Source organism: Panthera onca, chromosome E2 (genome assembly GCF_046562875.1).
Source record: "Panthera onca isolate mPanOnc1 chromosome E2, mPanOnc1 haplotype 2, whole genome shotgun sequence".
Lineage (NCBI taxonomy): Eukaryota > Metazoa > Chordata > Mammalia > Carnivora > Felidae > Panthera > Panthera onca.
Window position 1 is genome coordinate 27,863,871 of NC_138353.1, and position 15,734 is coordinate 27,879,604.

The 15,734-nt window shown below is 43.5% G+C and overlaps 1 protein-coding gene across 5 annotated transcripts in view; it reads left to right on the plus strand.

Annotated features, from left to right (window-relative positions):
* Positions 1–779: 779 nt before the first annotated feature.
* The window catches only part of HEATR3 (HEAT repeat containing 3), a 69,361-nt gene continuing 54,406 nt past the window's right edge, over positions 780–15,734 (plus strand). For 2 of the 5 annotated variants that reach the window (XM_078438616.2, XM_078438617.2), the window contains exons 1-7: positions 782–1,082; positions 1,213–1,385; positions 3,402–3,489; positions 4,863–4,975; positions 6,984–7,093; positions 10,091–10,231; positions 11,927–12,204. In XM_078438616.2, the coding sequence (XP_078294742.1) occupies positions 951–1,082; positions 1,213–1,385; positions 3,402–3,489; positions 4,863–4,975; positions 6,984–7,093; positions 10,091–10,231; positions 11,927–12,204 (1,035 nt within the window). In that variant the 5' untranslated portion in view covers positions 782–950. Of the gene's footprint in view, positions 1,083–1,212; positions 1,386–3,401; positions 3,490–4,862; positions 4,976–6,983; positions 7,094–10,090; positions 10,232–11,926; positions 12,205–15,734 lie in introns of all 5 variants that reach the window. The other 3 variants (XM_060650809.2, XM_060650805.2, XM_060650807.2) reach the window with 3 other exon arrangements.

Sequence of the window (15,734 nt, forward strand, 5' to 3'; positions counted from 1 at the left end):
CAGAGCCCTGGGTGAGTGGGGGGTGGGGAGAGCTCGAACTCGAGCTGCCAGATCATGACCCTAGCCGAAGTCCAAGGCTCAACCAACTGAGCCACCCAGGTGCCCCTAAAAATGTTCTTTAAATGTTTATTTTATTTTATTTTATTTTTTTAAAATGTTTATTTTTGAGAGAGAGAGAGAGAGGGGCAGAGTGTGAGTGGGGAAGGGGCAGAGAGACCCGGAGACACAGAATCCAAAGCGGGCTCCAGGCTCTGAGCTGTCAGCTCTCCAAGCCCTGAGATCAGGATCTGAGCCAAAGTCAGACAGTAACGGACTGAGCCACCCAGGTGCCCCCAGGAAGATTAATTTAAGGGAATCCGTCTGATCAAACATAGATGTACATTCATTCTAAAACATCTAAAACAAAAACTGGGTTGTTTACTTGACGGGAGCTGTGCTATGCCCTGGGGGACACAAAAAGTCGTGGTTAATAATTTTGAGCACCCAAAATAAATATGTCAGGTTTGGTGTTAGGCGCCTTACACAATTTTATGTAAGCCTCACAATAACCTTGCAAGTTAGGTATCCTTAATCGCATTTTGGTTATTATGGAAATAAGAGTGTGGCGACGTTCAGTAACAATAAACGTCACTAGGCTCATGGGAGGCTGTAATCCCATTAAAACCCAACCTCCTTCTTCCCCGGGGGGAAAAACCCCTGACTCCGCTACTAACCCAGGTCTGGCCCCACCCCCACCATTACGCCTGCGCGCTCCCGGAGCCAGCCTCCTCCCCGCCGACACGCGGCGCGCTTGCGCACTGCTTCTCCATGTGGGCTCCGGCAGTCAGCGGGCCCGGCTGAGCAGTGGGGCCGAGAACCCCTCGGCAGCAGGACCCTGACACCAGCTCAGCAGCCTCCGCCGTCCTGCTGTTGCCCTCCTCTCTCGGTCTTTTCTCCCAGCGCACATCGCCATGGGCAAGAGCCGGACGAAGCGCTTCAAGCGGCCTCAGTTCTCTCCTACGGGCGACTGTCAGGCCGAGGCGGCGGCGAACGGGACTGAGGGAGAGGAGGACGACGGGCCGGCGGCGGAGCTGCTAGAAAAGGTGAAGCGGGGGCGCGCGGGGCTGCGAGGGGCGGGCTTCGCGCGGAGCCCTGGGGCAGCGCGGCGCGCCCCTGCCGCGGCCCCCGCGCCTGCGCTCTGTGCTGCGTCTGACACTTGCTCCTGTCCCGCAGCTCCAGCACCCGAGCGCCGAGGTCCGCGAGTGCGCCTGCGCGGGGTTGGCCCGGCTGGTGCAGCAGCGGCCTGCGTTGCCGGGCCTGGCGCGTCGGGACGCCGTGCGCCGCCTCGGGCCGCTGCTGCTGGACCCCAGCCTGGCGGTGAGGGAGACGGCGGCCGGCGCGCTGAGGTGAGCCGGGAGAGAGAGGGGTCGCGGCGGCCGGCCAGCGCTGTGTGCGTGCCACGCACCGTCGATTATCTCCGTGCCCTTGCCTTCGGCAGCTCGGGAGACCCAGAACTGCCCAGGGTCTCCCATTTGCAGAGGGGGGATTTGAACTCAGTCTGCAGACCCCTGAGGAGCGCACCCCCCTCCCCCAATCGCATTCCATCTGTCCAGCTGGCTGCTCCAGCTGCAAGCAGCCAACTGCCACGTATCCTCCTCCCCGCAAGGCCTAACATACATCGCTCCCTCTCCAGGAACCCCCAGAGTCCCGAGGTTCTGTGAGCTCTTCCAGTGCATGTGGCACGTGTTCTGGGTGCAGGGAGTTTGAGCAGGCAGAACATTGAGCAAGAGAGCTGAGATCCCTGCCTTCACAGAACCCGTGTTGATGAGGAGACAAGAGACTAGTAAACAGGTAAAACAGGAAATACTAGATAGTGAGAAGTGCTATGGAGAGAAACAAGAGGATAATGAGTTGGAGGTGGGAAGTTCCTTTAAGTTATGATCTGTAGATGACAGTTGATCTGATGCATCCGAGCCAGACCTGAAAATCCAGGGCAAAAGCATTCCCGACGGAGGGAAACAGCAAAGAAGTGAGGCAGCAAAGGACTTGGCCTGGTTAAAGAACAGGAAGTTTAGTGTGGCTTTGCAGGGCAGGGGTGGGTATTACAGATGAGGTTGGAGAGGTGGACAGGGACTCGGTGGTGTAGGGCTAAAGGGCCTAGGGTGAGCAGGAGTGGCCTGATCTAATTTATCTTTTGAAAAGGCTACTCTGGTGTCTGTGCAGAGAATGGACTGTAGAGGGGGCAAGAGTAGAAGGTAGTGTTTGCAATTCTTGCCGCTCTGTCTATATCATGTTGCATTTGGTGCTTTAGCAGGTATATTTTGTGTATCCACTGTGCTCCAAGCAGTGGGCTAGGCCGTGGGCATGTGTTAGTGAACAAGATAGATATGACTTCTGTCTTACAGCTTTGAGGGAGACAGGCATTAGCCAAATAATGATTTGGTTATAAATCATTATATATGATAGATAGATAGATAGATAGATAGATAGATAACTGGGGGGTTCAGAGAAGAAAGCCCTAAGGGAGGGGTGTTTGAGGTGAGCTCTAAGGGATGGATGGGGATTAGCCACATACTGGAGGAAACCACATGGAGGAAGCCCTACTCTTTCCCTGCAGCATGCGTACACTGGGAGCTCCTGGAAGGTTGTGGGGGCGTTTTCTGCACACTGGGAGCTCCTGGAAGGTTGTGGGGGCGTCTTCTGATTCATCTCCGTCTTCAGTGCCTGGCACAGTGCTGTGCACTCAGAAGGCAAGCAGGCAGTGGCTTCCCAATTAAAATTCAGTTTAGCCTGGCTTGCTTCAGGGGCTGTCCTTCAGCCTCACCCTTGCTGCCCTTGGAAGTCTTGATCCCAAGAAAAGTTCCTTTCATGTAGGATCATGCTGTGATTTGTTCACATTAAATAGGAAAAGTCTTCTCTCTCTTACTGCCCCTGTAGCCATGTACCTGTGTATTGTTTCAGACTTCAAAATTAAGTTGTCACATGACAAAGTCATTTGTTTACATCATGTGAAACAAGGATCAGAACAGATGAAATCTTTGGATTGATTCTGTGGCATCTTTTTTTTTTTTTTTTCTAATGTTTGTTTATTTTTGAGAGAGAGAGACTGAGTGTGTGCGGGGAAGGGGTAGAGAGAGTGAGAGAGAAAGAATCCGAAGCAGGCTCCAGGCTCTGAGCTGTCAGCACAGAGCCTGAAGAGAGACTCGAACCCATGGACAGTGAGACCATGACCTGAGCTGAAGTCGGATGCTTAACCAACTGAGCCACCCAGGCACCCCTGGTTCTGTAGCATCTTACAGAAATCATATGCAGTGCCATCTGGAAAACCTTAAGTATGGGTAGAAATTACATTTGAGAACTTAAAAGTGTTTTTGTGATGTGTGCTCTGAGAAAGTAAAACTTATTTTAAACTTTTTGTGTAGAAATCTCAGTGCTTGTGGAGGTTTTGAAGTTTGTGATGACATGGTGACTAAGGATATCATGACTCCTCTGGTCGCACTGCTGAAAGAGGTAGGTGGTTTAAAAAGTATCTTCATGGCAATTTTTAATTGTAGCTTTTAGTATATGCACTTAGATTTTTTTTTTTTTTAAGCCCTTTGGTATTAGTTATTTTGTCTTCCCTCAAAACATTCTATGGGCATTTTATTTCTTTTCCTAGAAACACAGATTTCTTCTCATTATACCAGTCTCCATTAGTTTGTCCCCACTATTTTTTATTTATACGCTAGTTGGAAAAGCCCTTTCTAAAACTATAGACTGACTCCTTTAGACCTTAAATTTTGTAAATAAAAGTAGTTTTTACGTTTTTGTGTCAGGTGGTGTTTTATGTGTTATTTAATCCTTCCAGCAGTCCTATTTGGAAGGTGTTATTCCTGTTTTAGAGATGAGAAAACTGAGGCACGGACTAGGAATTTGCCGTGAAGACTACATTAAGTTTTCAAATTTAACATCACGCCAACCTTAGCGCATGACGTAGTTGAAGGGAATAAGGCGCGCTCTCTCTCTCTCTCTAGGCTGCTTCTAGTCCACTATTCTGTATTGATACATAACTTTTATTTAAGGCTTTATAAAGAATATCCAATTTTGATGAGAGGCATCTCATTCTGTTCAGAGCATTGGTTCTGAACTGGTGGTGATTTTCCCCACAGGGGACATTTGGCAATGTCTGGAGACATTTTTGAGGTGTTGGCTACTGGCATGTAGTGGGTAGAGGCCAAGGATGCTGCTAACATCCTGCAGTGCACATGTGAACCCCACAACAAAGAATCATCCAGTCCAAAATGTCAGCGGTACTGAGACTGAGAAGCTCTGCTTTAGAGGGGGCCATGGGCTGTGCTACAGGGCAGTGCTGCCCTGACTTCGGAGCCAGAATACATGGATCTGAATCCCAGCTTTGCCATGTATTAAGCTACGCTTTCTGCAATCTCGTACCTCAGTTTTCCTTTTGTAGCAGAAGATTGGGGATAATGGATCCTCTGCCTCACAGGTTATGGTCAGGATTAAATAACCTAATGTAAAAGTGGTTAGAGTAGTGCCTTGTGCATAGAAGGCCCTGTGTAGATGTTAGCTCCTATTGCGTGTTACCTTTCTGTGCCTGATTTACTGTCTTCATTGCATTAGATAAAATACTTTGTATTGATTCTACATTTTAAAGTGTTAAATGCTTTGTATCCAGTTTGCACAATGACTCGTGAACTTTTCCCGTCTGTATTTCTTGCCAGAAGGGAACAGGACTGTGGGAAGGGTACTGCTTATGAGAATTTGATGAGCTCGTTAACCACTATAATTTCTGATGTTTAGTTTTTGTGTTTCTTCACTATCATTAGCCTTTTTGTTTAATTATTCTTTTGAACCAGGGTACTAATCATGATATTTGGTTGCAGTGTAGTGCCGGACTGGATTCAAATGAGATGTCTCCACAGGAAAAAAAAGATCAGAACAGAAATTCTATTGAGAACATAGCCAATGAGGCCATGAATGTGCTGTGGAATATATGGTAAGGTGCTTTCCGAACACAGCCTCCTGCTTCAACACTACTCAGGCTGCTGCTCATTCTGTAAAACTGTAGAGAGAGCTCTGTTCTCCTTGGTGGGCCTGTGATCTTAGGTGATCTAAGATCAGCCCTCCCTCCCAAGCCCTTTTCCTCATAGCATCGCTGTCTCTGTTTTTGCTTTATGACTTCTCTCCAATCATTGCTGCTGACAGAAATAAGAGGAATCGTGGCCATTACCATGTACTCTACCCCAGTTACCCTCCACTGCCTGCATACCCTTGAGTGGTCATTGTCTTCAAGCTAGTCAAGCCCCTGTGCAGCAGCTGCTTCGGTCTAGCACCTGGACGAGACGGGGCCCCAGACCTTGGCTGGTGCGTTATTCCTCCACCCTAGCAGTTGCCGTTTGACAGGACCGCCGACGCCTGAGAAGAGCTCCCTTGGCCCCAGTAGGAAGAAGGCCATGCTCTCCATGATTGCAGCAGTGGCGGGGTGGTGTGGACTTGATTTTAGGAATGGAAATGGCTAGAAACACTACCTGGACTTATTTTTCCTACCCTATTTTATGTCCCACCTTTCTAACCGGATTGTGTCATAGTTCCTTATTTTCTAGTCAGCAGCAATGATACCTTCTGACCTAAAAGCACAGACGTATCTCAGAAAACAGGATTAAGTTGGATCCTGAAAAGCTGCCCACACAGCAGTCTGAACGTGCCGATGATTTCATTTCAAATTAGTGGATGCATTCCACCAGAAAATTGGAGAGATCAGATTTGAGGAAATGAGCAAGTGGGTGGTTAACAGTTTCCTGTACCCAGGAACTTTAGCTTATTTAATTGTTAGAAGTTTTAAAAAATTTTCTTTGAAAAGAGCCTGAAAAAGTAGTCTCCACAGTGTCTCTTTCCTGAATGCCTGTGAGCCCTAACAGTACCGTTTCCAGTTGTTCTAGCTTTTCAGTTTTGTCTTACGCTTCATGATTTTAAATCCTATATGTTTAGGTTGTATACGTGTGTATATATTTACAATTATCTTAACGCATGTATGCCTTATATTCCTGACTATATCTGATTCTGCTGTGGCCGTCTTGAGGGTAGGCTCATAGCAGTGCTGTAGTAACTAGGTGGGGTAGGTAGGTAGACAGATGGACAGAGAGTCAGGCAGAAAATAGTTTATCTTTCGATAACAAGATTGAATTTCGTAATTTAGTCACCTCTGTTTAATAACCTGATCCGCTCTTTTATTGTATCACGTGTATATGTGGTATGAACAGAGGGATACTTTTCTCTGGAAACAGGGATAAAATTATTAAAGTTACCTTTCTTTTATACCCTGTATTTCGTATACTTATTATATTTAGTTATATTTATTAATAACATTCTTAACATTCTGATTTTTTTATTAAAAGATAGTGTAGCTTCAACTATATTTATGATAGCACTTTCTCTTCTGCAGACTGCAAATTCTGCTTGCTGATTATAATAGTCTAGAAGGAGTGAATAAAATTCATTTTATTTTCTTTTAAATTTGTGCTTTTTGTTTTACAAGCATAGAGACCTTTTATCCTCACTTTATCTTACTATTACTGTTACACAGTGGAAGGAACAGTAGGCTGGACCCAAGGAACCACCACAAATAAAATGTGTGATCTTTGAATAGATCACTCCATCTTTGGGGCCTAGGTTTCCTCCTGTATGAAATGAGGATTAGAAGTAAATGGTAGTGATTTCTAAGATCTCTTCCAGCTCTAGCCTCCTATAAGGAAACTGGCAAGCAGGTAAAGAGATTGGTTAGAATGTCCTGGTGTGTTAGACATAACAATACAGGTGGCCAGTCTGGTTTATGCACAGTGTATATGAATGGGCATTGGTTTCTTCATCTGTAAAAATGGTGGGTGCTTGACTCCAGCTCTTTAGTTCGTTTATAAAGCCTAATTTATCTTTTCATGAATTTCTGTGGTTGATTTCTTAATGTTAACATGTGAATAGTAAAACTTTTTTTTCCCCCTTCAATTTAGTGAATGCAGTAGTAGAGCAGTATCTATATTCAACAAAGAAGGGTGTTTGGAGATTGTATTAAAGTATTTAAGTAGGTTTTCCACCAATGTGGACCTGGCTATTTCAGTAGGTAAGTGAAGAAAAGGTGATGATTTATTAAGTATGTATGGCCTTATTCAAACATTTTTATTCCAACATAGCATGTTTATTCTATAGGAGTGATTTTTTTTCTCATTATATATAAATGTGTAACTGAGTTCTGTTTGTTTTGGATCTTTTAAAATCTATGATTAATACTTTACTTACTCATACAGTTTTCCTGCTCTTCACTCTGAAAGGGAGGAAGGCAATTATGTGAGCAGGTGCGGTTTCTAGTGTATCACCATTCTTAGAAGGCTTTATTAAGTCTTGAAGCTTTTATCTCCCATTTACTGAGAAGTAGTAACCCACAACTACCAGGCCTTTGAACCAAAGTTAATTGGAATCTAGACTGATTTAAATGTCTTGTACCACTATCTCATACTCCCAGCAGAACACTGATAACCTGTGCTTTTTTTGAGAGAGGAAAGTAAGTGATTGAAATTTCACATAGGTCTGCTTCCCTTCTGTGGGACAGGGAAAGCCCAGGCTGGCAGCTTCAGCTGCCTTGCCTCCCTCACTTTCTCTCTGAGGGGTGAGAGAGCCAAAGTGAGGAGCCCTTATTCATTTCAGGAGACAGATTGGAGGGTGGGTGGCTCAACAGAACTCTGGGGACAGTGGAGAAATAATTGATGCAAAGCATTTCTTTTCTACCCATTATAATGACCAGGTATCCAGCTGTCCTTTTATTTAATTATGCATTTCTCCTGGCATGGACTAAGTGTGTTTCCTCTTAGTGATGCTTCTTTTGTCTCTAATGGATACTTTTAAGAGAACAGGAAAAAAAAAAAAAATAGTGGAGTAAATAATACTGGGAAAAATTTTTAAATCAGTTTCTCAAAATGGAATCTTTGGTGGAAGGGTGATTTATGAGTAAATGTGGATCTTAAAAACAGTTGAACTAGGAAATTTGTAGGTGGCTTTTCATTTCAGAAGACAATTTTTCTTACAATGAGGGAAATTGACAAAAGGTAGTTAATAGCTTTTATTTATTTTTTTAATTTTTTTTATATTTATTTATTTTTGAGAGACAGAGTGAGACAAAGTGAGACTGGGGGAGGGGCGGAGAGAGAGGGAGACACAGGAGTAGAAACAGGCTCCAGGGTCTGAGCTGTCAGCACAGAGCCTGACGCGGGGCTCGAACCCACAGACTGTGCGATCATGACCTGAGCCGAAGTCGGATGCTCAACCGACTGAGCCACCCAGGCGTCCCTAGTTAATAGCTTTTAAAAGAAAAATTTCACTTCTGTTTTTGTATCTTTTGTAGATTTAGTTATTTAAAAATTTTTTTCTCTAATAAACTTCTAAAAGATGGATCAGAATAAAATAATTTTCAATTGTATAATAGTGTTTTATTTCCGCATTTAGCTAGATTCATGATTTTTTAAACAAATGTCAAGTTACTTTGGTTTGAAAATCAAGCAACGTTCACATGAAGTAAAGTGAACTTCTGAGACACTGTTCTTTATGTTAATATGGCTTTCTTTGCTCTTGTATTGTCTTTATGGTAGCAGCCATAGTTTCTCTAGGCTTTTGCTAAAGTGAATTTAGTTAGTCTCTTAGTGAAAAAAATTACATTTGGGCATATATATATATATATATATATATATATATATACATACACACACACACACACACATACATACACGCACACACACACATGCATATTTCTGGATTCGTATACAAATGTGTTTTGGGAACCAAACTAGATCACAGAAGTAGCATGTGTTTTGACTAATTTGGATGGGTATGGTCAGCTTTGAAATTTTGAGACCTGAAAGAAATGGATTTGTTTGGAACACACTAAGAAAAACAAACTTGGGCTTGCTTCATCTTTGTGCTTCAGAGGTCTCTTCTGCCAGACCTGTCAGGCAATCCCAGTTGTTTTGATACTTTTAGTTAATTATTTCTAATATGCAAGTTGTAATCCATTATCTTGTTTTAGTACAAGGTAGGAAGTAAGTACTAAATGACCATTTGTCTATGAATACTGTAGCCATCTCTCAGTTTACTCATATTTTTATGTAAAATATTTTTTTAAGTCTTTTTTAATGTTCGTTTATTTTTAAATTTTTTTTTTTTTTTTTAACGTTTTTATTTATTTTTGAGACAGAGAGAGACAGAGCATGAACGGGGGAGGGTCAGAGAGAGAGGGAGACACAGAATCGGAAACAGGCTCCAGGCTCTGAGCTGTCAGCACAGAGCCCGACACGGGGCTTGAACTCACGGACCGCGAGATCATGACCTGAGCCGAAGTCGGCCGCTTAACCGATTGAGCCACCCAGGCGCCCCAATGTTCGTTTATTTTTGATAGAGAGCGAGCAGGGGGAGGGGCAAAGAGAGAGGGGGACAGAGGATCTGAGGCAGGCTCCAGGCTCTGTGCTGACAGCAGAGAGCCTGACGCAGGGCTCAAACTCACAACCTGTGAGATCCTGACCTGAGACACAGTCAGACGCTCAACCGACTCAACTCAACCCAGGTGCCCCTAAGATGCTTTTTTTCTTAAAGAGATATTGCTTCGCTAGAAATAAGTGCCCTAAGTTTTAAGGTCATGCTAAATTTAAAGGAAGCCAGAATGACCCCAAACCTGGGGCTTGTTCTTGACAGTGGAGCTGCTAAGAGTGTTGTCTGGGTACTGGTGTTTGGTCCACAGGCTGTTTACTACCAGTCCACTGTAAGTACAGAAATTGAGGAGAAACTTTTGTAAATGTTCATAGCAATTCCATGTTGTCACAACATTTAAGAGCCTTTTAAATTGTATTTTGTGAAAGTATATTGTATAAAGAATTAGAAATTAAGAAAAAGAAAAAAGTCACTGATCTTCGAGGAGCCTCATTTGCATGTATCATGCTTGAAGTAAAGCATATCTATCTTACAAAAGCTACCTGTGTCTGAAGAAGTTGTAAAGATGCAGATGTTTTCTGATGAGTTAGATTGGTATAAATTACCCTAGCAGAATTCATTTGTTTCTTAATTTTTATCTTTATAGCATATTGTTTGCAGACAGTGACTGAAGATAACCCAGAGCTGCTGAACTCTTTCACTGCCCCAGCATTGCATGTACTGGAGTCAGCAATGCTTTCTCCAGTCAGTTCCATGGACTACATTCTGTTAAAGACATTGGTGGCAGGTAAAATTTAGCGATTTTGCGACAGTGTCCTTTTTTAGTAATATGTAATGGGTAGAGATGGGGGCCAAAATTCAACCATTCGTTCATTTCACCACATCAGGACTTTCCGGTATATGTCTGTTCTGAAAATTTAATATTTAAGTGGAGATCCTTAATTCAAGAGGTTGTGCATAGGGGTGCCTGGGTGGCTCAGGTGGTTGAATATCTGATTCTTGGTTTCAGCTCAGGTCATAATCTCATGGTTCGTGGGCTCCTGATAGCATGGAGCCTGCTTGGAATTCTCTCTCTCTCTTTGTTCCTCTCCTGCTCATGCATTCTCTTTTCTTTTTCTCTCTCTCAAAATAAATAAACATTAAAAAAAATTACATGTAATGTAGAATTTACCATCTTGACCATTTTTAAGTGTGCAGTTTAGTAGTGTTAAGTACATTCAACGTTGTTGTGCAACCAATCTCCAGGACTTTTCATCTTGCAAAAGTGAGGCTCTGTACACATTGGACAACTCCCCATCTCCCCCTCCTCCCGGCCCCCAGCAACCACCCTTCTACTTTCTGTTTCTATGAATTTGACTTCTTTAGGTGCCTCATATAAGTAGAATTATACAGTGTTTTTCTTTCTGAAGCTGGCTAATTCATTATTTTATTAAAAACATTTTTTTTAATGTTTATTTTTGAGAGATAGAGAGACAGAGCATGAACACGGGAGGAGCAGAGAGATAGGGAGATGCAGAATTAGAAGCAGGCTCCAGGCTCCAAGCTGTCAGCACAGAGCCCGACACGGGGCTCAAACCCACGAACCACGAGATCATGACCTGAGCCCAAGTCGGATGCTTAACCGACTGAGCCACCCAGGCCCCCTGTTTTATTAGTTTTAAAAAATTAAAAAAAATTTTTTTAAAGTGAGCTCTCCACCCAACATGGGACTTAAACTCATGACTCCAAGATCAAAAGTCACAAGCTGTACCAACTGTGACTAATTTCATTTAGTATAACGCCCTCAGAGTTCATCCATGTTGTAACGTGTCAGAATTTCCTTCCTTTTTAAGGCTGAATACTATTGCACTATATATATTTATCACATTTTGTTTAACCATTCATCCATGGTTGGGCACTTGGGTTTGTGGCTGTTGAGTAATGCTGCTGTGAATATGGGTATACACATATCTGTTCGAGTCCCTGCTTTCACTTCTTTTGGGTAGGTACCAGGAAGTATTTTTATTATAACTGACTAACGAGTAACAGGTGGCTCCTGTTCTGTAGAACCTGCTCTCTGGTTTGTCCATGAGACCTTGGAATTTTAGTACATTTAATTCTACTCCTGGAGTATAAGAAGCTGCCTAGGAGGGCAGCTCAGATTAAGATGAAAGAGAGTGGGCAACTTAATTTGTCGTTTCAGGTGAAACCTGATCAGCCTTCTCTTGGTCTGTTGCTGTGTGGTGTATCAGAGAAAGGCATTGAGTGCCAAGGAAGGGAGATGATTGTGGAGGATGGTAACAAAGAGCTGCCTCTGTGCAAAGCTTTTTTTGTGTGTGTGTGGACATTTAATAAAAACTAAACAGAGGTGGAGGAGGGTTTGACATTTTTTGAAATCCCATCTGAGCTTAAAGAACCAATCTCATGGAAACTGGATTTAATAAAAGCTTTCACAGGGGATTCCTTATGTGCATTCCCCCCTCCCCCCCCCCCCCCCCCCCAGGAACAGTTTGGAACCTAAAAGACATTATTCCATCCAAGAGTCAGGCAGAAATCATAAATGCCATACTGAAGATCTTATCGGAAGTGTTGGAAGTGGATGCTGGTGAAATAGTTATTCAAATGAAGGAGGCCGAAACTCAAAGGTTAAAAGCGGCAGCAGAGACGGAGGAGATACGAGAGAATGCCAATGGTGACAATCTGATTGAAGACGATGAAATGGAAGAAGTTCCTCATAAAAGAAAAGTCAGAAGGAAAACTTTCATTTCAGATTTACTTCCAGTAAGTCAGATTGATGGTTGCAATCCTGGATTAATACAGCTGTTTTCTTTTAATAGGTCGCCAAAGCTTTGCAGAAAAATGTTACAGCAAAATTAAATATAAAGTGAACTCCAGTAAAAATCAGTCCTTTTTCCCCATCGACTCTCGTGGTCACATTATAAATCTACTCCCAAAGGGGGAAAAGAAATCTCCTATCTAAAATTAAACTTTTATATACAGAATATTTCAAAGAGGGGATAGACCCGTCCTTTTAGAACACTTTAAATAGCATGCAGACACCTTCCTAACTCCTGTGTCTCCCCTCTTTGTTATATATTCTACAAGACTGTCTTCAAACTAAAGGAATTTTTACTTTGCTTGGCTCGTCCCCTTGCATTCTTGTCTCTTTTTTAGTATTTATCCTTAAAAATAGCAAGCCCTCGTTTGCCCACTGCTGCTGGGCAGAGAAGGTTGGGTGCTTATGAGAATTGATGGGTTTTAGGGTTTGCCAAATGGGTGGTTGTGACATGCATGTGTCGGAGTAAAGGTGAGCAAACTTAGGTGCAGGGAGCATGTCAGCGGAGCCAGTCAGCAGAGATGGAGCCATACCTTGGAAAAACATTTCCCCCAAGGAGGAGAGCAGGGTGGACAGCAGGTTGGCTTTCTTCATTCAGGTGCATATTTTCTGTGCTCCTGCAGTGTGCCAGGCACCGTGCCAGATGCTGATGCTAGAAAGACAAGACATTTTCATCTTAAGGGACCTTCTCCATCTTGGGAGGACAGACCCATAATTAGGATGTATTATAATATGCCGTGCCAGGAGCAGTGATAGGGCTGTGCACAGATTTCTGAGGTAGTAGTGTTTTATAGAGAGGCACACCAGATCTATGGCCCTGATGGGAGAGGAGAGGAAGAGATAGTCAGAGCAGGCTTTTTGGACAGAACACCTCACTGTCTAGGATGGGGTAGGAACAGCATGATGAAAGCAGCTTGGTGTCGTTAGGGGGCCTGGAGGCAGGGGACATCAGTGAGGCTGCTGGCTTTCTTCATTCCGAAGGAGGATGATGAAGCCTGGGCCAGAAGAGTGCTATTTCCATTCCCTCACACTTTCTGCAGTTCTGCATGTGGCTTGTCCCGATTTGTATAAAGTGAACTGAAACTGAGAGCTGTCTTTAGTCAGCGTCTTAGAGTTTTGAGAAGTTTGTGCCCAATAAAAATTCTCTAAATGGAATATACCTGAAAAGAAATATAACAGTATCTTACTTTCCTGGGTTCACAAAGTCTTGTAAAGCACAGATCGGTGCTATTTTAGCAAAGTCAAAATTTTGTAGCTGGAGCTACTCTCCCGCCCCCGTGGCTAGCCCTTAGGTACACAGCAGCGCGGTGAGTTGTGGGGCCACTATGAAAGTGAGAAGCCTGGAGCTGCTTGCAAATCATAAAGTCGCTTGAAAATCATGGCACCCCTTTTGGTGCAGGCAGGCACATATTTGAACCCCAGATTTCTTTTTTGTCTGTAGTCTGAGTACAATTTAAAGCCAGTAAAACAAGATAGACAAAGGCATAGCCATGTGCCTTATCCTTGCAAAGGGGTATTTATAAAGAACCCTAGGAACATTTTTCTGTTCAGTTGTCACGGGAAGGGTCAGTCCTGGATCTGGGACATACGTGGCTTCCATCTGGGGAAAGTGACAGATCAGGGCTTGGAGGCTCTTCTGCAGCCGTGGTATTGCGCTGACCTTATCCCAACTGGTGCATACAGACCACGTTTTACCATGACAAATGCCTGTCAGCAGAAGCCGAGATTACAGGTGGGCTGTCGGGGAACCCTGAAATACCTGAAACCCCTCCCGGGAGCGGGAGAACAGCACCCTGGAGTTCTGCACCCTCAGCCTTGCTTCCAGGGGGCTCCTAGGGGGAGAAGGTGGGGACTGAGATCCATGTCTACCAAGACGAAAGTGCCATGGTGTAAAAAGTGTTGATATTTAACTGTTGTTTAGGCACTTACTCTCCCAGCTATTATTTAAAAATAGAACATTGGTGCTTATAAAATGCAGTGTTTTCTCATAACAAAACTTGTTTTTTAAAGTCTATTAACATAACCGAGTAGACAGGATGGTTAACACGCTGGTCAGCCAGCCAGTGTTTAAGTGCCAGTAGGGTGCTGGGCATCATGCTGGTATGTGCCAGGAATATAAAGTGTGTAATGCTTGTCGGTTCTGGTCTTTCTCAGTGTCCGGTGGCTGGTGCAGCAGTCCTTCGGGATCAAAACCTTTAATCACATCATTTAACTTAAGAAGATATGGCCACAAATATGTAGAGAAGGAACCAGCCCAAGTTGTTGTTTTAGCATAGGCAGAAATAGAGGAGTCTCTCGCCCAGCTTCCACAGTTATCAGTGATCAAATCATAGTCTGTTTTATTTCATCTATTTCCCCACCTTCTCTCCCATCTCAGTGCTGAACATTTTGAAGCAAATCTCAGATGTCATAACATTTCATCTAGATTGGCTCTTTATGTTAGTTTGATGACAGTAAGAAGCAGGGAACTGTTCTGAGCAAGAGAATTACATAAAGAAGTAGAACTTAATTTCAGGATTCTTCTGAGTCAGATCTTCATACATCTCAAGGGAATGGGAGCTCAGCAAGAACATATCTTACTTAACTTTGAGTCTACTCTAATAAATGTTTACTTGAACATCATATGCACAGCAGATAGGAATAATTTTTATGTACATTCTTGCCAGTGATAAAAGGAATACAAATGGAGGGATTCCTAAGCTACATGTTTTAAATTAACACGTTGCTTTTAAAATAATTATTAATAAATGTATTATCTTTTTTTTTTAAATTTTTTTTTTTTAACGTTTTATTTATTTTTGAGACAGAGAGAGACAGAGCATGAATGGGGGAGGGGCAGAGAGAGAGGGAGACACAGAATCGGAAGCAGGCTCCAGTCTCTGAGCCATCAGCCCAGAGCCTGACGCGGGGCTCGAACTCACGGACCGCGAGATCGTGACCTGAGCTGAAGTCGGCCACTTAACCGACTGAGCCACCCAGGCGCCCCAAATGTATTATCTTTTAATTTATTATTTTAAATTTATTACTATTTTGTTTTTGTTGTAGATACTTATTTTTAAATTTTTTTTTATTTTGAGAGAGAGAGCACAAGGTGGGGAGAGGGGCAGAGAGAGAGGGAGACAGAATCCCAAGCAGGCTCTGCACCATCAGTCTAATGCGGGGTCTCAAACCCATGAACCGTGAGGTCACGACCTGAGCCAAAGCTATGAGTTCGATGTCTAACTGACTGGGTCACCCAGGTGCCCCAGATTTCACTTTAAGGAACCTCTGCGTCCAGTGTGGGGCTTGAGCTTACAACCCTGAGATCAAGAGCTGTATGCCGTACCGACTGTGCTGGCCAGACACCCCTATTTATTATTCTTTAATAATAATTTTGAACATTGGCTGGCTCAGTCAGAGGAGCATGTGACTCTTGATCTCAGGGTCGTGGGTTTGAGCCCACATCAGGTGTAAAGATTACATAAATAAAACTTTA